Source organism: Camelus dromedarius, chromosome 4 (genome assembly GCF_036321535.1).
Source record: "Camelus dromedarius isolate mCamDro1 chromosome 4, mCamDro1.pat, whole genome shotgun sequence".
Lineage (NCBI taxonomy): Eukaryota > Metazoa > Chordata > Mammalia > Artiodactyla > Camelidae > Camelus > Camelus dromedarius.
In genome coordinates, this window is record NC_087439.1 from 33,223,374 (window position 1) to 33,247,958 (window position 24,585).

General features: G+C 34.0%; 1 protein-coding gene across 5 annotated transcripts in view; it reads left to right on the forward strand.

Annotated features, from left to right (window-relative positions):
• The window catches only part of GALNT13 (polypeptide N-acetylgalactosaminyltransferase 13), a 458,027-nt gene that overhangs the window by 428,292 nt on the left and 5,150 nt on the right, over positions 1–24,585 (forward strand). For 4 of the 5 annotated variants that reach the window (XM_031451413.2, XM_010985618.3, XM_031451415.2 and 1 more), the window contains one exon: positions 17,684–17,818. In XM_031451413.2, the coding sequence (XP_031307273.1) occupies positions 17,684–17,818 (135 nt within the window). Of the gene's footprint in view, positions 1–17,683; positions 17,819–22,296; positions 22,586–24,585 lie in introns of those variants that run through there. The other variant, XM_064484785.1, reaches the window with a different exon arrangement.

The window sequence follows — 24,585 nt, forward strand, 5'->3', positions numbered from 1 at the left end:
GGAAAGTGGCAATGCAAGGTGGGCCACATGGAGGCTGCTTGGCTCTGCGTCTTGCTGCCATGGCCACTTTGAAAGACAGAATTTGGAGCTCATGGGAACAGCTGCTCTTCTGCAGACAAGTTGTCTGAAAAGGGTCAAGGAGAAGCACACCAGTGAGTTCTTTATCTAGTGCTTTAGAGTGAACTGAGGAAGAAAAAATTATCCTATCCAGCACAACATGATGGTTATATTGGCAATGCAGCTGAATGTATCAAGAATCCATAGAGAAAAAGCCAGAGGAAACAGCTCTATTGAATTTTGGCACTGTACTTCAAATGGGATTTGTGCAATTCAAGGAAGAACATTAAAAGGCATTTTCTCCCTAATAACAAACAAACGAACAAATAAAAACAACTTAATTATCAAAATTCTAATTAGTGCTCCACAGTTTGCATATAAACAAGAAAAATTTGAACCAAAAATTTAAACCAAAATTTCTAAATTATAGCACAGAAAAGTGACTTGATGAAAGATGATAAAAACAACAACATAGGCAGAATGATGACAGAGCATTCAGACACAGTCCAGCTTACTGTATCAATTCACAATGAATGTGAGAGGCTTCTACTACCTAAAACCAGTGGAGTCTTGGTGAATTCAGCCAGAAATGGCAAAAGCTTAACAGTCAGAGGACTGGATGTGTAGGGTTTAATTTTTTCACATAAGAAATCCAAAAGTAATCAATTGTTGATAATTCACTCAGATTCTCAGCGATTCCACCAAGAAACCAGAAATTCTCTGTCTTTCCATTCTTCAATCTTTAAAGTTAACTTTTATCATCAGCTGATCACAAGAGGTCTGTTGAAACTCCAGATTCCACATTCAAAGCAGAAAGAAGCTGGGGCAGAGAAGAGTTTCAGTAGCCACCTCTGTCCTTTTATTAGGAAAAGCAAATGCCTTCCTTGAGACTCAGTATACCTCAGTATACCTCCATATATGTCTCTTTGGCCAGAAGTGTGTTACTTGGATGCCTCATGGCACAAAAACACTAAATACTTCACCTCACACTCGCACATGGCTGCTTCCCACAGTTTATTCATCATGGCTGTTGGGTGGACATTTAAAAAGGTCTCCCATAATGTGTTTTGACAGCTTATGGTAAAAGTTAATTTATCATCTGCACCTTGATTACCTACAGAATTCAAAAAGAGAAACATTTATGAGATCACTCTGACTCCGATGCAGATGAAAATGATGGAGGAAGATCCTCTAGATGGATTATCCTCATGGATTCATTAAGGTGCCGTGGTTAGTACTAAAAAGAATAACCAGTCATATACTTGTATTTGTTTAAATGACATGAAGCATCTGGATCATAAACGTTAAAAAATTACATTATTCACTTACAAGTTTTCAAATACCCAGAAATAAGCTACCCCACTCTGCTGTAAACTGCTTGTCGGTGGGACTATATCTTATTCCTCTCTCCATCTCTAGTACTTGGCACTTGGGATATGTAGGTACCTAATAAATACTAGCCAAGTAAATAGATGAAGGAATTCATGCTCAGAATAATGGATTTGTACCTTACTACCATGTAGACATTGCCAAAGAATGCTGTTATTGTCATAATAACCAAAACTATAGAAAGATACCAATCTCAGGGATTCATAAATAAAAGGAAAAAATAAACAATAAGTAAAAAAAAAAAAACTCATACCTACATATATTCTAATGTCTCTACATCATCAACTTAATGACAAGATAGAACTTAAAACCAGTATTTGTTTCATCTACATGAAAACTCATTCATGTCTGCAAAGACAAGAATGTGTACTGGAGCCCATTTTGTTATAACACAAATAATGGAGACAAATACTTACCAAGAGGAGAATGCTTAAATAAGTTACGGTCTATCCACAGTATAGAATACTACATAGCCACCAGAATGACTGAGAGGTCTGTATGCATTGTCATCAGAAATTGAAGAGGGAAAAGTAACCCAGAGTACAGCCTATTTTGAGTGATCTCATTTGTGAAAAATGTATGTGAACATTTTCTCTATCTAGTATCTATAACATCTATATTTATATAAATGCTATACAATCTATGAGAAATGTATAGAAATCTAATTGGAATATAAATTATCTCTGGAGAGAAGACTGAGCATTTCATTACCAAATGTATAAAAATTTTCCCTCAATTTTTTTCTCTAAAGATTAGTAAAATTTATAAACAACTAATACCAGCATGGCATATATCAGACACTCAGTACATATTGGTCTATTGCCATTAATTATTCTCTATTATTTCCATGTTTTCTCAATTATTTCTGTTTTAATTCTAAAAGTAAAAACCATAATGTTTATTTAGTGGCTAATGCCAGAGGCAAGATAAAAGTGCAACACACTCAATGGTATTGCTAGGCTCAATAAAATGAACTGCCTCCCCTGTTATTCTAACAATTATATATTATATCCCTTGCAGCTAAGTATATATTATGAAAAAATTAAACCTTCCCATAAAACTTTCTTATGATTTTTGATGAAGCTCAATATTTCTAGGATGATTAATTCTAGGGACATGTTTAAAATTTTGACTTACTTTTAAAAAGAGCAGATCTTAGGATTTTATTCTCAGAGCTACCTTCCCTGTTTTTTTATTGCTATTCTTTCATGTTACCATGGAAACAGCATCTATTTTTATGGTTATTTAGTTTTGAATTTTTAAAAGTAGCCCCAACCCATAAAAATATTCAAATTTCTTTCTCCTGCTTTTACACAAAAGTCATAACAAATGTTAATGTTGGTTTTTTTTTTTAGCATTTCCACTCCGTTACATTTCTAAAAGAAGGAGCTTTATATTTCTAGACAATTATACCTTTAACCATTTCTCGTTGCAGGGGAGTTTTGGTGGTTTGGGGCTTTTTCTTTTAATTTTGGAGACATCAGGAAGAAATTTACTTTTCAGTAGTTGTTGGAAATATTTTTCTTAAACATTTAGACATTCAGATATCCAGCATGTTCAACTTTCTTCACTAATAGCACCTGACCCAGTGCTTGGGATATTGTAGGCACCTAATGAAGACCAGTCAAGTAAAGAGAGAAAAGGATGTGTGGACGTTTTTGTAGCAGAACACTGTAAAAAACAAGATAGCAAGTGGATAATTCTTAGGAAATTCACCACTTGATCATCTTGAGGTGCTCTCTTTAAAACCTTAGTAGTAAAAGTCTTCTACCTCAAAGGATAATGACAAAATTCAATAGTCCATTCCTATGTGTTCCTGAAATGCTTTCTTTTCATTAGCAAGTAATATCATGATGATCATTAAACATTCTCAAAAGAATGAAAATGAAGAATTTGATTAAAACTTGAACATAAACTTTTACAAGTGAAAGAAAGAACAATTTACTGCTTCAAAGTGTGTTACTAGAAGTTACCGATTGTCTTTTTATACTTCTGAAAAGATGACACAGATTCCTAGAAGCAGTTCCAAGTCCCCTATAATGCTAATGACTCAGATTTATAACTTCACCCCCAACTTCTCTCCTGACCTCTGGGATCTACTGCTAATTAATAACTGGGAATCTTTACAGATATCTCAAAACCAGACTGAATGCATTTTTCTTCCCTTTCACACAATCATCCAAAATTAAAATCTTATCATATACACTTCATTTCTATAATTTGATTGGTCCCCAAATCCTATATTTCTATGAAAATAATCTCCCTTGACTTCTCCCTCTAAGTTCCTTTAAAACCAGGACCTCTCTCTTTGTCCTAGCCTACATCTTCTTTCACCCTTGTGGTCAAAACTCATTGTTTCCATATATCATATCAATTCCATAAATACATACCATACATGCTACATTAGAATTAAAATCAGATTAAAATCTCCAGCAATTCTTCACTGCCTAAAAATAAAGTACAGATTCCCTAGTTCTGATATACACAGCCCCTCATAATTTCATCCCCTTTCGGCTTTCCAGCCTAGTCTCCCTTGATTTTTTAATAGTTCCTCGTGCTTGGGACACATCTCGTAATTCTTCGTTCCCTGCATGCGCTGTGCATATTCATCCCTCTACAATTCACTAATACTGTCCTAATTGCACTATTGGTCAAATACTGCTCCACTCACAAACTTAAGACACACTCACTGTTTAAAACCCAAGTAATTTAGTTTCTTCTCTGCTGCCTATTGGCTAGCAACTTCTTAACCTAAACAGGGCATATATTTAATGGATAGACTATAATTTATTTAATCAATCCCTTACTGTTTAATCCACAGTATTATCTGTGAATTTTCATTGTTATAGCCTAGATTCAATGATACCCTTGTAGCTAAAATCTGGTGAGCTCCCATTCATATTTACTACTTTACAAATAATGTCTGGGAGCAAATTTGCTAGGTCAAAGGTTATGCAACATTAAAAGACTTTTAATATTTAGTGACACATCGTCTTCTTTAACGTTTTACCAATAGGACAAATAGCTAAAACAGGAAGAGGCACTATGATGTACATTTAACATTAATTGCCCCCTTTGATGTTTACAACAATATATGAAGTGCATAGTGTTATCCTGATTTTACTCATTAGTTTAATGGAAGCCCTGAGATGAATAAAGTGATTGAGGTGGTAAGAACCTAGAGCCGGGTGATACCATATGCACTGCATCTGTACTGATTCCCAACCACACTCCCCCAGGACTGTGTTCACAGGGGCCAATCCTAACTGGTGTCATACTTTTTTTGTTTGTTTTTCATCTTTGCCAATTTAGTATGGGAGAAATAGTTTATCTTACTTTAAATCATATTTCTAACATTATCAATGCCTTTAAGCATTTTTAAAGCATTTTTTAAATTGGCATTAATACTTTATGAATTTACTAATCACTTTATTAAGTAAGATTATCTTTTGTCATACACATTGCAGATATTTTTCTGACGACATTTTGTTCACATTGTGTTTTCACATACAGACTTTTAAATAGTTTATTGACCCAATCAATGTTTGCCTTTTTTCTCTTTTTGATGTCAAAATACCATTCTTTTCTAATGAGGTGCTTTTACATGACACAGACATCATCATAAAGGAGCCAGTATGGAAACTGGTGACTAGGTCTTAGCCTCACTGGGCATACACTAGATCTATTCAAGTATTGACACTGATTTTTATTACAATTTATATAATTGGGTACAAATTAGATTAATGTAATATTTATAAAACACCATTTTACTTTGATATCAAGTATCAATATAAAAGTTTTAAAAATCCAATGATGCTTCCTTTGAATTTTAATGTATCTTTAATCAAAAATAGGGAGAAAAGCAGCCTTCTTCCATGTTGTATTTACTCTTTGTAAAGACAAAATTATAAAATGATGGAAAACACTCACATTTTAGCAAATGCATTTATAATGTTTCTCTTTCTCCCTGGAGCCACTCATTTGGAGAGAGCTAGAAAGCACATGGAAACATTCCACGTAATTTATTGCAGTAAATTATTCAGAGCCATTTTTCAAGGTAGCAAGCCTTTAGGGAAGTGCATGCTAGCCATTTATTAAACCCTGTTGTCTGCCAAGATGAAGAAGAGATCATTAGGTCTTATCCATACTTTCATACAAATGTCTCCTCTTCTTTTAAAATGTGATTATTTACACTTATGAAGAATCTAACTTTAAGACAGGTGTATTATGAATTTTGAGAGTAAACAAATACTTTCTCTCTTCATTACAGACCATCTCCTAGAGAAAGCTTAATTATTTTAGTAATGTATTCTAATGTACTCATAGATTGTAATGGATATATTCATTCGACAGATATGTATTCATTTTAGAGTTTACATTTTTATAAGTACTGTAATTACTTACAAGCCTTTTCTACACTAATTTGGTCCCCTTTTAGTAACTTGCACAATGGAATTAAACTTCACCAGGGATTTCACAAAGTAAAATCCTAAATGGCCTGTGGGGAAAAAGGAATATGTACCATTCATTAAATGTCTAAATGAGTTGGATACATGCTAGCTGGAAGAGAGCAGAGTTATTATAACTTCTATAGAAGTAGGAATTATTCCAAGAGCCTTTCAGTCTCATTATTGCTTGGCTGGGAATACTTCTTTGGTTTTTCATCGGCTAATGCTCCTACTGGGAGACTAAAATACACTGAGGATGGAATGGTAAATTGTCTTAGTCATTCATCCAACAAAACCTGGTTATCCTAGCCTATAACAGACACTTGAGATGAGGTTAGTATATGATGTTAATAGGAGAAAACATAGAAAGAGGACATTCACATTGACCCAGTTTTTCAGGGGATCATGAGGCGTCTGTTCCTCGAGTCTATCAATACAAGGGTTAGTTTCCTTCCAAGTAAGTCTCAGCAGGGCCTGCTCTCATGGGATCAGTCTGGTATCAACAGCATCTTCAGGATGCATGTACAAGTCAGTGAGCCCATTATTTCCATGCTACTCTATTTATTCTTTTTTTAAGATTTTATTTATTTATTTATTTATTTATTTATTTATTTATTTATTTATTTATTTATAGAGGAGGCACTGGGGATCGAACCCAGGACCGTGTGCATGCTAAGCACGAACTCTACCACTTGAACTATACCCTCCCCTCCTCTATTTATTCTTGATTCTTTTCATTTTATTTTCTGAGGAAATAAATCCCCTCTAATTTATCTGTATGGAGCTCCAAAGTCATACCAACTCCATTGTTGCAAACTGAATAATTTCTACTTGAATGACCAAGTTTAGCCTCAAACTCAGTATGTCTATCAATAATTAACTCATCTTTCATCCAAAGCCCTTTATCCTTCGATCTTTTATTCATCTATCTTTTACATTTTCCGCTCATCTTTTATCGCACCCTTCCCTTCTCAAACTAGGCACTAAGCCTTGTGGATTGTTTCTGCTTATCCTTTTTACCTATTTCTTTTTTTTTTATTTCATTAACAATTATACTTTCCAAATCTGGGTCTTGATTGCCTCATATCTGAGTCACTGTGATCATTTTCAGTATAGTTTTCCCAAAGCTCCAGCTTGTCCCCAACTTCACCAGTTGTAGCAGAATCTTTCTCTGTATTTCTTCACTCTCTAAACCTCATTCCTTTCTCCTTTTATCTTCAAATACTTTTTTTCCTGTCTTATGCATAATTCTTCTTGACTCAAAACTCATCTTAATCATCACCCTGAGTTGCTTCCTTGTTCAAATTATTTTCCGGCCAACGTTTTAGTAAGTTTTATATTAAATGTTTAATGGTATGAATGCAAAAATCTACTATATATGAAGAATATTAAGGTCTTTTGAAGTGATCCTCTCTTTTTTTCCCTTAGAATTCCCTTAAATGTGTGTGTACCTAAATTTTACTGAGGACATAAATAATTATTTTAAATTACCATTTGAAGCACTTTGTAATAGATAAACTAATTTTATCTTGGCTTAATCTAGCTGTAAAAGCCACTTATTAGTTTCTAAGTAAGGCAAATAATGTCTGTGTTTTCCAAATTAACAGTATTGCCTAGCCCACCTTCATATTCAGCAGAAGCCACACAGAACTCATGATTATTTGCTTTGCTGTACCTGAAATATTTTTATCTTACTGTGTTCCCAATTCTATCCTAGTTATTAAATTCTTACAGTATTGGAAGAAAGTAACAGGTAAGGGTATTATTCCTAGGGTTTTTTTTTGTTTCCTTCCAAATATGAAAACTTGTTTTGGGGGGAAAAAAAAGATACACAATGAAGTCTAGATAACATAAAACTGGATAAGAAATTTATGTTCAAATATTTGACTGACTAATGCAAGGATGAGAAAACAAAATTTAGAAGGAAAATAAATCTAAGAAATCTGCAAGTCAAATGTCAAAATGTCAGGTATAGTATTTTATAGCACCAAGATTTTTTTTAATAGCACCAAGATTTTTAAAGCATTCTTTGTTTAAACTCATCAACTTTTAAAAGAAGTCATCCTATGTAAGATTTTATTGAAGATAACTCAAAGTGAGACTAATCAAATGCAAGAACATGGCTAAAAACAAAATGTTTTAAATATTTCATTTGTTCACTACTAACTATATATATCCCATGTATATTTTGCTTGTTAGAAATGTACACATAATAACAGTGACAAGATATCAACCAATATCTTTCATATTTTAATGGCCCTAATTATATATTTTTTTGTTAAAAAGGAATTTTATCTAATATATAATTGTCATTTTCCTGTATAAACTATGAAGGACAAATCTTCCTAATTTTTATTAGGTAATTCTTCTAGTTAATAATCTATTCTCATCTTTAAAAACTATTGCTTTTATTTATACAGAAATATGCCAATGTTTCTCCTTTGCACAGAACATTTATTTTTTCCCATATTTTTCTAGGATTATTTGCATCCTACACTAAATTAAAACACAGATCAGCTGTATGAGTTGGTTTAGTTATTATTATTAGTTTTAAGCTCTTTATGGGTAGACCATGAATGCCTGGTCCCAGCAGCCTATGGAGGTGATGGGAGTGGAAGCTATATTGAACACTACTCCTAGAGTAGATATCTGCAGGTGCTTTAAATATGTATATATAATATGATTTTCAAAACCACCCCAATAAGAAGGAATCATAATTAGGTTATATACTTCAGATACTCTACTACACTACACCATACTTGATCTAAATCAGCTTTGGTGAGAAGTCAAGATGATATCAGAAGATCTGAGTGTCAAAATCCCTCTGTGACTCTTAACCTACTTGGGCTGCTACAACATAATCCCATAGACTGGGTGAATTAAACAACAGACATTTATTTTCTCACGTTGGAAGGCTGGAAGTCAGAGATCAGAATGCCAGCATGGTTGGGTTCTGGTGAGGGTCCTCTTTCTGGCTTGCACACACCCACTTTCTTGCTTCCTCATCACATGGCAGAGAGCAACACAGCTCTGGTCTCTTCTTATAAAAGCACTAATCCCATCATGAGGTCCCACCCTCATGGTCTCATCTAAACCGAATTACTTCCCAAAGGCCCCACCTCCAAATACCATCATCACATTGGGAATTACAGTTCAACATGTGAATTGGGGGTGGCAGGAAGGACAAACATTCAGTCCATAGCAGGGGTGTTATGAAGTCCCTTGTCCTTTCCCGCCCTCAGTTTCAAATACTGTAAATTGATATGGTTGAACTGGATGTTCATCAGTTAACATTCTTTATCTCTTTTGTTGGATAGGCAAGAGCAGTAAGACCAGATGTTTGTGAAATCTGTGATCTGGTGACAGGGGACATGAATTTAGAAAGCTTGAAATTAGGGGGAAAAAATTAGAAAACAAATTCTTTTAGAAGATATCTCAGAGCAATGTGAAAATTTTGAGCAACCTACCAGTTACCAAAACCTAATGATTTAAAGGGAAAAAAAAAGAAACCTGTTAATCCAGAATTCATTGAACAGTGTATATATACCCAGTAATATGTGGGCACCAAAAGGAATAAAAAATATACACTTAAAACTTGAGCTCTTTTTTGTAAATAAGGAAGTCGGATCAATGCTGCCTGTTACAAGACAGAGTCCTTCCCATGGGTACCCCTAAGAAAATTCCATGACGCACTAAGTATTGGAAAGAGTTGCTTGCCTCCTGAGAAAGATTTATTTTCTTTTCTACTCCAAATACATGGTTCACCCAGAGACAATAATTCAATAATATTGATTATAAAATGAATCATATTTTGTGGACAAGTATTTATACTGACCTCATACTTGGATTCTTTTTATTATATTACCATTGTTTTTGTAGATAGATTTTGTCTCTTTTATCTTTCTCTATGTAGGAATATACATTATATAGACAATATATATGTAAAATTCTGTTTAAATCCACTTCCACTTTTAACAAGATCAATTATAAATTAAGTGAATAGGCATACAGTCCCTACACTCAGTCTCAATGGGAATACAAAATAAGGATTCTTGAAATAAAGAATTTTTGTACTGTTGTACAAGAGGCATTCAGAAAAAGATCTGATAAGGACAGGGTGGGCCTAAAAGGCTTTGCAGAGCTGTCAGGGAGCACAGAGAATGGGGTGTGTGTGAGGACAGCGAGACACTGGCCTAAATGGAGTAGAAGGCCTGGACTAGGGAGAGTGGAAAATTAAGTTTTATAAGTAGTGGAACTAAGATTTTAATAGAATGTAAATGCCAAGCAAGGAAATTCTGACTTGAGGGGACAAAAGAAACAATGAGGTTCAGACTGAAAAAGTTGTCAAAGGCTAGCTTGTCACCTGTTTCTAATACAACCTCTTGAAAATACTTGTGCATGCACTGTTGCTATTAAAAATGACATGGTGAATGTGGCCAAAATGAAAGGGGCTTTTTATTCTTGTTATTTAGGACCCAAGTATAATTTCACCACAAGCAGGGACAGACTGTAGAACTTTTTTTTTTTCAGTTCATTTCTTTTGTTCTGTTATCAAAGGACTTGATCCAATACTGAGCAAAAAGCTACATGTGGTATGTACAGAAATGCTACCTTTCCATTAAAGGAAAAAAAGCTTCAGTGGGTTACCATGAAAACAGCCTAGCGTCCATTCCAACCTCTAATAAAGAATCTTAGTCTTCTAATGAAAACCTACCAGACAGATGTATTACTACTACATCTCTCTAGTTGCTAACTTTCTAAATAGATTTTGAGATGTTCTTTTTATTTAAAAGAAGTAAAATGTAGGTATCCGGCTGGGATATACAGAAATTGTTTATTTTGTTTTAAGAGGTACAAAAAACAATGTCTGGCAAATTCAGAGTCGCATTTTATTGTCATTGCAATACCAAAGAATAATCAAAGTGGTCTCTGTAGGTCACAGTGGCCAGTGTTCAATCCACATCTTACACTGATAAGACCAAGTGCCATTTCTAGGTGGTAGAAATGGTCACGTTGCAATCTGCCCACTAAAGAGAACTTTCTTCATTCAGTGAGTGAAACAGTGGCCCATGAGGCAGATTTATTTTTCACTATGAGAATCTTAAGGTATGACATATAAATCTGACATAAAAGCATGACCTCGAGTTTTAGACTGAAGTTTTTAGAGACATGTTAATATTGATCTCTGAGATCTCCTATAGACAAGAATTCCAAAGAGTTTACGTAGACAGCCCCCCTTCCAGAATATGGAATTTAACTCTCCTCCCTGCTTGTGTGAGGGCTGTGCTTATTGACTTTCAAAGAGTAGAACACAGAAGGGGGTGGTGGTGACTTTCCAGTGGAGAAATGTGGCAGGTGCTACCTTAGGTAGGTGGTCAAGTTTTTACGTTGTGAGTCACGTTAACACCATGTACCCTTGATAAAATGTGAGAATGGCACTTCCCCTTTGTGATCTTCCTCCCAAACACCTGAAACCCCAATCTAACCATGAGATGAACATTAGACAAATCCAAACTGGGGTGCATTCCATAAAACCCTTAACTAGTACTCCTCAAAACTGCCAGTCATCAAAAAAGAGTAAAGTCCAAGCACCTGTCAGAGCTGGCTAAGGCGATACGACCACTGAATGCAATGCGGTGTCCTGGGTGGGATCCTGGAAAAATGACATGGGGTCATATGGGATCTTTAAGGAAAAAGTTGGGAAATCTGGATAAAGATTGGAGTTTAATTTTTCAAATGTTCCAGAAGAAATGTTAAGTGTGTGAAAAGAGCATGGGATTTGGGCCTGATAGACCACAGTTCAAAGGTAGGCTCTCCCGTTTGCAATCTGAGTGACTAGGAATTCATTTATCATTCTCAAGCCTCATATTCCTTATTTGAAAAAGAGAAATTATCATGCTAACCCTGAAAAGTTATTGAAGAGACATATAATTTATGATTTGTACTGTATCATCTTTCCTATACTAATATTTAAGATGACTGCTATCTTGCCAAGCACACAGCAAGTTATCCCAAAATATTTAGTGTCTCTCCTTCCACCTACTTCCAGCCCAGTATCCAAAGGCCAGAATCTCTGTTCCTTTGCCTGATGATTTTCTCTGCCAGTGACTGCTTTGCCCGAATAGTCACACCTGGGGGATTAATCACCCCTACTTCCTGGAAGCATACCTCAAGCAAAAGCAGAGGGCAGGTGGTATAATGATCCCAGCTCCTTCACCCTTCCAGGGAACTGAATCTGAGGTTTGCTCTGTACTGTTTCCTAGAGATCCGCAGCAGGATCCAGCCCCACCTGCGCACAGTGTAACGAACTGGTAACGTCCCCTTTACTGGCTGCTTTGCCTTCCCTGCACTCCGACTAGTCTTTCTTGGGATCATCTACCTACTTAAGACCACTCGCACTTAAATCCTTGTTTAATGTCAGCTTTCGGAGGAAGCCAAACTAAATTGATCTTAGTTGGCAGCAATGACAAATGCCATAAGTAGGATTTCTTTAAGCTTGAAACCACCTAGAAAAATTCAGTATTATTGCATTGGTGCAAATGTTGTAGTAATATTATGGAGGTGAATTTTTTAAAATTATGTCTAATTTAAATTAACTAATAGTTTACCTTTATAGATAAGAGGCAGTTATAACTATTAATAAGAGTATCTTTGTGCTATCTAAGGACATTATAATTTGCCTCTTGAGACTTTTTAATATATTTAATAATTTTTCTCTAATTATATGCCACATACTACAGTTTTAGGACATGCTTAATAATACAATATATGTGAAAAGCTTTTGAAATTTTAGCAAAATACCAGTAAAAATATATTCAGAAATGATGTCACATACAGGGTGTTATACAGGGCATGTACACCAGGGGACAGGAATCTGAAAAACAATATCTGTATATGCAAGCATGATCTAGTGAGGTTTCTTTTGGAAGGAATTCCTATGGAGCTTAAATTTGCAACTTATATTCTTCAATATTACAATAGTAAAACATGAGTAAATATTTGGAAAATATTCAAGAATAGATTTCTCAAATTGTAGACATCCTTTAAAACCTTTCAAGGCAAAATATTAAACATACATAAACTTTACCATCAGTAGTGCTTAAAATGGGAGAATTTAATAATGAAGTAGAAAGAAAATAGTAGTATTGGTCACATTTTGTTACTGTATTAGTGAATTCTACTTATTATATTATTTTATTCTCATGCTCTGTTTTCCACAAAGTGGAGTGGACTAGAGAATTCCAAAAACAAACTGTTTTCATTAATTCAATAAATAATTACTGGACACATAATCTTCTCCTAGAACTGTCTCCATAGGTATTCAAAATATATCTTTAACATTGTTATTGGGGCAGCAAGTTTTAAAAAATAAAACAAAAAGACAAGACAGTGTAATCAAATGTAGATTATATGCCTGGAGTTTGCACAGATGATAACTAATACTATGTTAGGTGGGTTAAGTACTGTGTTTAGAATTGAATGTATTACCTCATTCAATCTCTGAAACATCTCAGGAAAAAAGGGGCATCTTTATCCCTTTTCCCAGATGGGGAAGCTAAAATTCTGACAATGGCTCACAGGCACTGTGATTCTGATGAGTGTGGAGGAAGGTCCCAAACTCATCTGTGTCATTTTCCAAAGCCCACTGTTTTCATGCTGTCCTGCTCCAAAGATTTATAGAGATAATTCCATAGCTGCAATACAGTGCAAATAAGCTATCTGGGTAAGTTTAATCACAATATACTACATGAAGACTGAAGAATCTACTAAGACTTTAAGGATGTGATCTTTTCCTGGACAAAGTGGAATGGGTAGTCCTACTGGTAATGAACAGCACATACCAGGTAAGGGATGGAAGAATGAGGGGACCTGCTGAGCACAAACAGGGAAATATCAAATTGTTACATATAGTTACATGCAAGTAAAAGGAGAAAGAGTTAGTCTTCATAGGTGATGTTGAGGACAAGATGGAAATACTGAACTTGAGGTACACACCTGTTTTTAACAACAGTCTTTTAGAGCAGTCAAACTGTAAAAGACCATAGATATCACATAGGCATGTAAGCTAAGGGTACACAGCTGGATGCTACCTACTTCTCTTTACCCTCCTCTACACAAACCACTGAGATAACATGCTAGAAAGTCTGAAATCAAATAAGACAGAAAAAGCTCCTGTGTGAGAGCAAAAGTCTCTTTACTTGGCATCCCCATTGATGAATTCAACTCCATCTATGCACTCTCCATGCTAATTTCAGGACCGTGTGATATACAGTAAGAGAGAACTTGTTTAAAAATAAATCACATTGCTAAATGTCAAATTTTTATGGATAAACAATTTTCCTTCTTATTTCAATATAAATGTTCTTGGGCTGCTTTTACAGAATGAGGGAAAAAACTATCATGGTATATTTATTTTCTTATAGTTTATCCTTCTGGATAGTTGTGAACAGATTTCTCAAATTGACTGTACTTAAAATACCTAAGGAGGACACCCCCGGCCCCCACTGCCCTGGGGGCCCAAAGCTCCATAATGGTATGTAAGGAACAGTATAGTCAAGTGGCAGAACAATGGCAGTGAGCCTGGGGTCCAGACAGACCTCTGTGACTAAGCAGCTCTGGCAAGGTGGGGGAACCCTGTAACTTTAGTGACCTAGGTTTCTTCATCTGGAAAGTGAGGCGGCTGGCGTAGAGTGACATATAGAATCCGTTCAAACTGTGAACTTTTATAGTAAATACTGTCCTGAGGAGCTCAACAGGAAAAGTATTTTATAAATTCACAAGTACATCCAGGGAAATCACAACCTGTATAAGTAATGAAGCTGAATCAAATACACTTGTGAGCCTTTTAAATACACACATATCTTTTGGCAAATTATTTCACCTAAGGATAAAAGGAAAGAAACCCTGTGTCAAGACAGAGCCAGCAGAGGGCGTTTAGTTCCCGAGCCTCTTGCTGAAGGAGGCGTGGTCCAGGTCCCAATACCACAGAACACAGTGTCCTTGGCTTCCAACATGCACCCCTCCAACAAGGTTTTGTGAAAGGCTGCTTATGCTGCTTGCAGTTTTTCAAAGGGGTAAAAGATACAAGAGTATTTTTAAAGAAACAGCTATACAACATTAGGATTTTAAGGATGATACAATTTTAAAAAGAATATATTGACACGTTCTTTCATTGTGTGAAAGCACTAATTTAATGCAGAGTATTTTGGATAATTCACACACAGTCCTTAAAATATGTTTAAATGTTATTTTAGTTTTAGATATTTGAAGAATCATAAAATGCCTTTGGACATACTTCCCAAAAATAAAAATCCAGAGCAAACTATATGCATGTGGGCTGTAAATGAAAAAGCTTACCTTCTCTGAAAACAATATTAAGACTGAAAGGAATTGAAACTGGAATTGGCTATCATCTTTTAGATATGTGGAGTTACTCCTAAACTCTTTTGAGTGCATCAGTTCAGATACAGAAATCAATCTGACCTCAATGAAGTATACATAAAAGCAAATAAATCGTCTAATCACAGTAAAGAACCACTTTATGAAGATATATTTAAATAGAAAAATGATTATCAAAACTATTGCTCTGATGCTTTTGGAAAATACAGCTGGACGTTACAATTTTAAGCCCAGACACCGAGACGCAATTGAATACATCTGAAATCTAAAGTCCAACTTCCCTTTCCAAAGTTTGCAATGACAGTTTGGAAAACTGATTCCATGACTCTTAAATGCTTCAACCAGCACAAGGAATAAAAGGAAGTGTATTAGTTTTCTCAGACTGCTGTAACAAACCATCACAAACTGGATGGCTTAAAACAACAGAAATGTATTGCCTCACAGTTCTCGAGCCTGGAGGTCTGAAATCAAGGTGTCAGAAGGGGCACTTTCTTTCTGAAACCTATAAGGGAGAATTATTCCTTGCTTCTATCTTCCAGTGTTTGCCAGCAATCCCCATGGCTTGCAGATGCATCAGTTAATTTCTTTTTCAATTGTAAGGTCCAAATAAAGATAATGTCATATATGTACATATAGGCTTAGGCTGTATTCTACAAATATCTTTCTTAAATGTAATGTAAATTACTTAAGATATCTACTAGTTGACCCCAAAATGAATCAAAATAGAAACTGAGGAACAAAGAATGCTTTGTGGCTGCTCTATAGAACTGGCAAAAATTTAAGTTGCCAAACTATCATGGAGAGCCCTCAGAGAATTATTGCTCAGGCCATGATTATACTAATTCTGTAAAATTAATGGCGAATATGGATGCTTTGGTGTCTCCCTTTACATTAGCATCTGTGTACAACTAAAAGCACGCCACTTCCAAGTGATAATTATCCCTCACATGGAAATAATTTCATAATGGGCAAAAGAAATTTCTCAGAAATGACCCTCCCTTAGGTTAAGGTATGCTAACCAGATTCATTTATTTAATCAAATGTTTGGAATTGTATTTAAAAATTACTAACCATGTTTGGGAAAGATACAAATACTTCTCTTTGATGTGTTGCCTTTATTCTTCTTTTGATTACTCATTTTTCCATGAGAAGGATGTACGTTAAAAAGTGTCAAAGATAGGAAATTTTTTTCTGAATTCCATACCTCAAGTCTGTAATATATTTTAAATAGTTCAAGTAAATGAACTTTATATCCTTCTCAAGTTTTTATATGGTTGAGCAGAATGCATAACCTTCGTGAAAATTTTCATTTTAAGATGTTAGCTTACGAACGTACATGGGTTCCATCAATCACTGACTGCATCTTCCTCTCACCACTGCTTATGACTGTCCTAGAAGCCCTGAGTAGCAGTGCTGTTCAGGCAACCGTTTTAAGACTAACTTGTTCAGCTTAAAGACTAGGACTCTGAGTTTATAAGTGATTTGTAGAGCTGAGTTCCTGAGATTTCATCAGACTGCTTTGGGAAACAAAAAGACTCCGAGATGAATTTCCTTGCCGTACTTCCTCTTGACATTACAGAGAGAAAAAAAAAAAAAAAAAAAAAAAAAAAAAACCCACAGACTACCAAAGCATGCTTATCATGATTCACAGAAGAAAACAACTTGTATAATCATGGACTTAATAACCTTCATGAAACTTTAATAATGTTATAACAAATTATTCACACTAGGAACAAAATAATAGAGATTATTATAGTATCAGTTTGAGTTAGCTAACAATGAGTCTACTATCCACCTTGGCATTTCTTGGATATTTTGAGAAGAATTATAGTCAAGCCCAGCCAAAACCACATGAGAGGGATAAGCATAGTGCTTGCCTTTAATGAGATCCCTAAAGATCATTCGACAACCTTCAGAAACCTGCTGACATTATCTAATAAAATTTATGTGATGTACTTATGTTATGGAAAGAAAGAGGATGAAAAACATCATTGTCTCTAGAGTTGGGGAATTGGTCATGTGGTGGTGGGAACAGGGACTTCTCTTTACGGAACTCCATGAAATTTACACTGTATTTTACTGAACCTGTTGTGTGAGCTTTATAAGGCAAGTATAGTACAGGAAATGCAGTACAAATAATATGCATTTAATAATTTAGTTGGTAAGTTGAGGCTTCACAAAAACCTCCTAAAGCAGATGACACTGTCTCGATTTTGCAACTGAGAAAAAGGACGCAGAGAGATGAACTAGCTTTCTCAAGATCACACAGCAGAGATCATTTGAAAACACAAGTTTATCTGATATGAAAGCTTCCACAGATAAATCTGCTATACTGTGACTTTTTGTTTTTAAGAAGATACTATTTTATTAGCTGAATTTTTTATTTTCAGGTATTTTCTTATACTGCTGACAAAGAAATCCGAACCGATGACTTGTGCTTGGACGTTTCTAGACTCAATGGACCTGTAATCATGTTAAAATGCCACCATATGAGAGGAAATCAGTTATGGGAGTATGATGCTGAGGTAGGGTATCTTCTTAATTTACTTCTTATTTGATGCTTAGACTCACTTATGCATTTCAAATACATTTAAATCCTAAGCTATTTTTTCTCTGCAATGAAAGAACTGTATTTTCAAGCATGCATGCTCATTTCTGAGAGCATTAGGGCAGTATATCACATAAATAAGTTTTTTGCCAAACTATTCCATTAGTATGAAACATGAATAAGGAAAATAAAGTCAATTTTATGTGCTTGAAATTTGTTCTCACCATGTACTCACTCAACATAAATTAGGCAACGGGCCAGCCACGCTCATCTGAGAAGTATGTCCGTCCTGTGTGAAGATGTGCATACAGGAAAGCATCAGTAATATTTTCAAATTTTCAAATATAAAATTTTAAACTGTTGTGATCTGTGATACTTATGCTTCTCAATTTAAAGGAAAAAAGAAAAAAGCCCACAAGATTAGCATGGATATCCTTCATATCAGTAAATATTTCATAGATCAATAAATTAATTAGGTACATAACCAATTAAGGAGTATCTTCCCAATATAGCACAATTTGTTTTCTGATAGGAGAGAGGGACAAAAAACAGTAAAGTTGCTGTTGGGAATTTATAGCTGGGCAGTGTGTAAAAACCAGATCAACCATCAGATGGAGCTAATAAAAAAGAAATATTTCCCTCTGCATAAAGAAGCTGCCTTGAAACAACTGCATTTCTTTCCGTTCTCTCTGCTTAGCAAAATGGGTTGGTCACCTGGTTTATGTTTTCCACATGATTAAATGGTTGGTGACTTATTTAGGGATGAGAAATAAACTTTATTCTTACAAAATAAGTAATTCAGTAGAGGTAAATGCATTTCACAAATGCAGTGTTCTCTGCAAGCCTAAAATACTCTGCAAGAGGAACATTTTAGAAACCAGTCTACAAAGTTGTTGGTATTACTGGTATCTTAACAAAGTCTTCTTCTTTAAACACTTTTCAAATGTCAATTTAATTTGCATGATGTTGTAGTTTCTTAAGTGGAATATCAGGAAAACTTACTGAATTCTTTTGTGATTTGAAACTGGTTGTGTAGGGTTAAAATTGGGCTCTAAAATTTACACATTACCAGGCTCCTTGGGCACAAAGTACTTTTCTTCCAGGACATTATTAAAGACAAGCACACTGGACACTTCCTATATTGCACCAGTGTGTTCCAATCGGATTCTTTTGTCTTCTTAATATCTTATTCATCTTTGTCTGACCACCATGTTCTTCTCTTCAACTGTTATTATCCATCACCCCCCTTTAAGCCTCCAGATGGATGCTGATTCCTTCAATAATATACGTGGGTGACCCTGGACCCTGAGCTCCCTACCTCTTTCGTGAGGAAAAATACAGATACATGTAGAGATAAAGGAGAAAGCCCACAAGTTTTTCAGTAAAACTTTCTGTTGTTGCTGTCATTACTCTTTAGTTTTCACTAAGAACCAGGACTTTACTGGGCTTGCGCTAAAAAACAAAGAAATCTAGCATATATTAAAAGGAAAGGGGAATGAGTATATTTTTTATAACATAAAATAGTGTTGATTTTCAGAATATGTCTAATCTTTAAATTTTTCTGTAATTTTTGAGTGGACAATGACTTCTGTAGTCATAATTCAAATTACTTCATACTTGAAATAACTACCATTGGTAATTAGGTGTATATTTGTTCATATTTTTATCAGTCAGTAGCAAGATTATTGAATATTAAGGGAAGTTGAAAGAAAAGTGAAAAAAAAAATAAATAGCTCCAGCTAAGACAAAGAAATGTTTTTCATAAATTTACTATTTGGGGATGACTAGTAGTTATCTATTGCAGTATCTTTAGAGCATTGCAGTATTTTGTGTCATGTAAACTTTGTTTCTAAAACACACACCAAAAGTTTATAATATGCCATAAATATTGAAAAAAGTCTATTTTTAAATAATCCAATCATCTTGATAACTATGTTAACAGTTTAATTCACTCACCTACATGTTTATGTTTTCAAAATTAAATTGTGATGTTCAACTTGTATAACTTTAAAATTTTAAATCATAATGTAGTGGGGTTTTTTGCCAAATTAAAAAATGTATAAATCAAAATGTAGAGGAGACACATAAGAATAGAACAATTGGAGAAATAACACACTGCCTTTCTGGAAATTTCAGCTTTGAAGAAAACACTGATTTTATTTGTGAAGAAGTCAGAAAAAAAAAAAAGAGATAATTTTTTTAAATGAAATTGAAATATAGTATTTATTTTTTATAATTACCTTTTTCTTTAAGTTTTAGATTTGTGATCACTTTAGTCTACAGAATTGCTACCCACAGTGTGATTCTAGGACTAGTAACGTCACCTGGGAACTTGTTAGAAGTTAGGAATCTGAGAAACTACCCTAGACACACTAAATCAGAGTGTATTTTTTAACAAAATCCCTAAGGTATTTACATACACTTTAGAGTTTGAGAAGGACAGGTCTAGATAGTGGCCAGACATCTGCTTATCTTCTTTAGTCTTTTTATATGCACTGTTGAAAAGTACTGCAAAGTTAGGAAAAGGCATAAATATATTTCGGAAAATGACAAGGCTGCCAGGAGAGATGGGGGAGGGAAACGGAGCAAAAGAATGAGACGTGCTGAGATGGGAAATGGGAGTAACTGCCAAGCAGCTCTAGGTTCGTATTCCATCCAGTGGAAAGTCGACGGCTGCCACCTGCCATTGCTTTAATTCAGTTCTTTATCTATGGCTATCAAGGACAAATGTATTCTTCTTTGAGAAACCTCTGAGGTGGTGAACTTTCAAAGCAGAATGAAACTTGGTGGAGTTCAGAGAATTACAGAGCTGAAACTTACCTTAAAGTTCTCTCCTATTAGCCTTCATCAGGAGGAAGCTACAGCACAAAGATCACACCGCCAGCAGCTGAGGCAGGATTTAGGTCCTAATAAAGTAATCAAAGAAAGCTAGTTATCAGTACAATTGTGAGTCTGAACAGCTGAAATAGTCCATCACCTTATCTCCCATAGTCCTTTCAATCTTAAAAAAGCAAGTCATAAATAGGATCAGAAATGTCTGTACATCCAGAGAAAAATTGAAACAGTATCATAAAGCCTCAAAACTGGAGTCTATCTGGCTGCTTTGGTTTGTTTACTTCTTAGGTGGTTAGGAGAGGGGAAGAGAAGGCAATAAAGTTTACCGAGTGTCTATAATTATACATATTTTCTCATGCAAGAATCTGTTTTCTTACAATAGTCCTATAGGATAATATCATTATTTGTATTTTTCATATCAGTAAAGCAAAGCTTACAGTGTTTAAATTCCTTGTCTAGGTTTGTACACCCCAGGTTTCTGGCACTAAATCCAGCAATCTTTCCACTACACTACATTGCTTCCTGAGGTCACTGAAAAACTAGAAACAATTAGATGCTTTCAAATGATAATTAATGATCTGATTAGCTAAGTGTACAGTACTACATATGAAAGAAATTGTTAAATACTGTTGATTTTTCAGTACCAAATTTTATTCACAAAGAATTTCTCCTTTCCTTAATAATTGGAAAGATATTCTGCAATATATAAAGCCTATTTAGATAAACAGGCATTCATGAAACTACTTTGTCAGTATGGTCTAATTGCTTAGAAACTTTAGCAATATATATTTGCAATATGATTAATTAATATCTAATTGCTTCACCTTTTATTTGAATGAAACTAAGCACACGGCAATAAATACATGTCTTTGGTCAACTTTGATTTGAAATATGGAGTTTTCCACTTTCTTAATTAACACTAAGTATTTCTTAAATAACACAATCATGAATGTAATTCAGTATCACTTTGTACCTGGCCAAACATGTTCAACCTAGGGGCAATCTGAGCATCATTAGCAACTCTGAAGATCCCCACCTGGTCTAGAATCTCCTGAATAAAATACCTGAATATTTTGGTGCTATGAAAGCCTACTGCCACAAAGTTAAAACAAAAGAAAAAAATCCCTAAATATCATCTCACTGAAACAGTTTTAATATTATTTTTATAAAGATCTGTCATCCATCCATTCTCTTTAATTTAAATTTTCTTATATTATTCTATTTCATTGTAATTGCGTTCCAATCCATTTGAAATTTACATTCTACTGCAATAAGTGCACATAATGACATTTCCTTTTGAACATCCAGGCAGCTACATACAGTGTGAGAATCTAATTTTAGAACAGAACACTTATGCTCAACAAACACTATGCAACAAAGAAAAAAAAGGAAGCAAAATCTGATGCTAAAAATAAGTCTTGTTTTTCATGTGACTGAGCAAGTTGACTGAGAAAATACTTGCTGTGAATTTGATATCCATCTGTATCAAATGTTTGCCAAAATCACAATATTAGAAATTTTTTTCAGTAGGTAAAATATGTAGGATTGATATTTACTGAGATCATAGAAGCTTATATTTAGACTTTATTTAATGCTTCCTCTTTTATTTACCTTTATCAGAAAGCAGGTAAATGGGAATATAATTTTAAGGTAAGTCATCTATAACTGCCAACCCAGCCATTTCCCTGTGTAGCTTTCCTAATAAAAATAGAGGCTCAATTTACCTTTTGAAGGCTGTATATATTAGACAAGTATTACCTTTCCCTAGTCACACTGACCCATAGCCGTGATATCGTATCAATTAGCAAACAGAAATTTTAATAATTTAGTATTGCATTTTTAGTTTTTGCTTGTTAAACATTTACACTTTTTTTTTTTTTAGAATACTCATTTTCTATTCTAACAAACGCACAGATCACCTTGTCAGGAGCTCACACTTAGTATTTTAAATAAAGACTTAATTGTATTAATTTTTAAATAATTGTTACTTGGTATTTGATCAGTAGGAGAAATCCTATTGCCTTGGATATTAAATATCCGTAGTAGTCCAAATTGAGTCTTACTTTGTTTATCATTATATGCAAAAGTAATTAATTGAGTTTTATTTTAAACTTTTAGTATGGCATCTTTTAAACTGAGACCTGTATGATTGGTTCTTCAATCAGCCATGCAGTCACTTCTATTTGTTCATTTTAATATCAAATATTTTACCTAGTGCTTTTTAATCCAAAAGTGCAGCGGTATGATCTAATTTTATAATTTTATGATTCTTATTATGTCATGAAAATTGTTTCTGTAGCCTGATTCCAGTTGGCTTTCAGTAGTAATTGTATCTTTAAAAGGGTAGATTTAGGGATATTCCATGACACATTTTGTCTTAGCAAAATATACAAATATGTTTGAAGGCAGGAATTATTAATTTTTTCTTATGCATCTTAAAATAGTATGATTAAAATTTTGTAACTCCCCCTAATGCTTTATACTTCAGTGGAGAAAAATTAAGTAATGGTATATTATAATAAAAAATGAATACTAACTTTGGGTCCATATTACTCTGTTTCCTAGTCAGTATTTTAAATAATGCTATAGGAAATGATATTTGGCAGTATGCTGCATGTCAGCCTGTATGTCACATTGCCTTCAAAATTGAGTTAACATGACAGTTCCTAAAGTTGTGAGAGGCATTTGTAACAAATATGACAAAGGGCTGGTATGCTTAAAAAAGGGCAGTTAAAAGAAAAAAAGTAATCCAGTATAAAAATATTCAGCATAGGAGACATAGAAATTAGCCAATAAAAATAAAAAACTATCCAAAATAAGTAAATAAAAAATCATTTCATATATGCTCTTTTATCCATTTATTTATCCTGTCCATATGTCAAGAAATGTTTTTAGTGGCAACACACAATACTGGTGTAGATGCAGTGACATTGACACTAAAACAGTAATCTGGTATATAATAAGCCCAAGAAAACTGCTACTGCTGTTATTGCAAAATAATTATTATAGTTTTTAAAATTTTGCTAATATGTATTAAAATGTTCATACATTTTGACCTTGTGAGTTCACTTCTAAGAATCATCTCTAAAGAAATGATTATAGATTTGGAGAGAGATGTTCAGAAATATTTCTCACAGCATTATTTATAATAGTGCCAAATTGGATATCCCCACCAATGGAAAAGTTAAATGACTTTTGGCAAATCTACTTTGTAGAAATTGTTTATTTTTTATGTTTTTAGAATATTTAATTATAGAATGATGCCCACAATACAAACTGAAGGATATTTAACTGGATGACCTCAATTGCATATTTGCATAAATGATAAAAATTACTAGAAAACAAATAAAATATTAATAGTGGGTTTCTCTTCTGGAGAGAATACTCAGAAAAAAATTTACAATCCTTTTTTTCTCAAACAAATGAAAACACTAAATGTTTTAGTGGGTTTTGTTTTTTAATGAAAAATAATTTTGTATCTCAATGGAGTTGTTTCAGATTTCTAAAAAACCATAAATCAGAAGAAATTAGAAGTATCTGGAGTGAAATTTCTTTGAATTTTCTTCATTGTCATTCATGTAATAAACATTCTGGGACAAAATATTACAAGTATATTTTTTATGGAAAAATTTATACTGCATTCATGTTCTGGAGTTACATTTCCTGAGTATAAGTAAAATCAAGTTTTATTTTTGTTTTAAACCAAGGAAAATTTTATAATTCATTTTTCTTTTTAATAACACATGAAATTCATAATCACTAACACCTGGGGCTTTAACATGACATTTACCAAAAAAAAAGTTCACTGCAAAAAAAAAATTACAAAGGGTAGAGGATTATCAAGGCTAAAAATTTAAAACAGTATACATAGGAAATTCAAGTTTGAGTTTACAAAAAAGAACCCAAAAA